The sequence below is a fragment of the Helianthus annuus genome, chromosome 2 (assembly GCF_002127325.2).
Source record: "Helianthus annuus cultivar XRQ/B chromosome 2, HanXRQr2.0-SUNRISE, whole genome shotgun sequence".
Taxonomy (NCBI): Eukaryota; Viridiplantae; Streptophyta; class Magnoliopsida; order Asterales; family Asteraceae; genus Helianthus; species Helianthus annuus.
The window spans coordinates 17,098,867-17,100,044 of NC_035434.2; the positions used below are offsets into that span (position 1 = coordinate 17,098,867).

Below are 1,178 nucleotides of genomic sequence, written 5' to 3' on the forward strand. Positions count from 1 at the left end.
TAATTTCTAAAGGGTATGTTCGGGAAAGCATGAGTCCTTGTGCTGTTCCTGCTCTGTTGACTCCAAAGAAGGATGGGACATGGCGTATGTGTGTTGACAGTCGTGCAGTCAACAAGATCACTGTAAGGTACCGATTTCCGATTCCCCGACTTGATGATTTACTTGATCAAATTAGCGGTGCCACTATTTTCACGAAACTAGATTTGAAGAGTGGGTATTACCAGATCCGACTCAGGCTGGGGATGAGTGGGAAACCGCCTTCAAGACTCGTGAGGGGTTGTATGAATGGTTAGTGATGCCTTTTGGCTTGTCCAATGCCCCTTGTACGTTTATGCGGGTCATGAACCAGTTGTTTAGGCCCTTTATTGGCAAGTTTGTGGTGGTTTATTTTGATGATGTTCTTATTTATAGCCCTAATTTTGATGAGCATGTCAAGCATGTACGGCAGGTTTTGACCTTGCTCCGAAGGGATAACTTGTATGCAGCCAAAAAGAAGTGTGTCTTTATGGTCCCTAAGGTCCTGTTTTTGGGGTATGTTGTTTCTGGTGACGGAATACAGGTGGATGAATCCAAGGTAGCGGCTGTTAAGCAGTGGCCAACCCCCACTACAATAACTGAAGTACGTAGCTTCCATGGTCTTGCTTCATTTTATAGACGGTTCATTCGAAATTTCAGTTCCCTTATGGCACCAGTGACTGACTGCATGAAGGGAAAGACCTTTATATGGACTGAGGAGGCAGAATCAGCTTTTCAGTTAATCAAGGAAAAGCTTACATCAGCACCAATTCTGATTTTGCCAGATTTTTCTCGGGTTTTTGAGTTGCACACAGATGCCTCGCAGGGTGGTATTGGGGCAGTCCTAAGTCAAGGGGTTATAGCACTTATGATCTTGAATTTTATGCAGTTGTCCAGGCTCTGAAACATTGGCGTCACTATTTGTTTCACAAGGAGTTTGTTTTATTTACAGACCATGATTCACTGAGGCATATCCGCAGTCAAGATAAAGTGTCACATAAGCATGCCCGGTGGATGGCTTTCTTGGAAAAGTTTACCTTTGTTGTGAAGCATAAGTCTGGAATTTCGAATCGTGTGCCAGATGCCTTGAGCAGGAGGAGTAGCCTGCTTGTTTCTATGAGAGTTGTTGTACCCGGGCTAGACAATCTCATGGAACAGCTCAC

General features: G+C 44.4%; 1 protein-coding gene across 1 annotated transcript; it reads left to right on the plus strand.

Moving 5' to 3' along the window:
- Positions 1-331: 331 nt before the first annotated feature.
- Positions 332-919, plus strand: LOC110887657 (uncharacterized mitochondrial protein AtMg00860-like). The gene has a single exon (XM_022135235.1). The coding sequence runs from the start codon at positions 332-334 to the stop codon at positions 917-919; it is 588 nt and encodes a 195-aa protein (XP_021990927.1).
- The last annotated feature ends 259 nt before the right edge of the window (positions 920-1,178 follow it).

What these genes read in the sequence shown, in the direction of transcription:
- LOC110887657 (XM_022135235.1), top strand. Translation starts at nt 332, where the DNA reads ATGCGGGTCATGAACCAGTTGTTTAGGCCCTTTATTGGCAAGTTTGTG.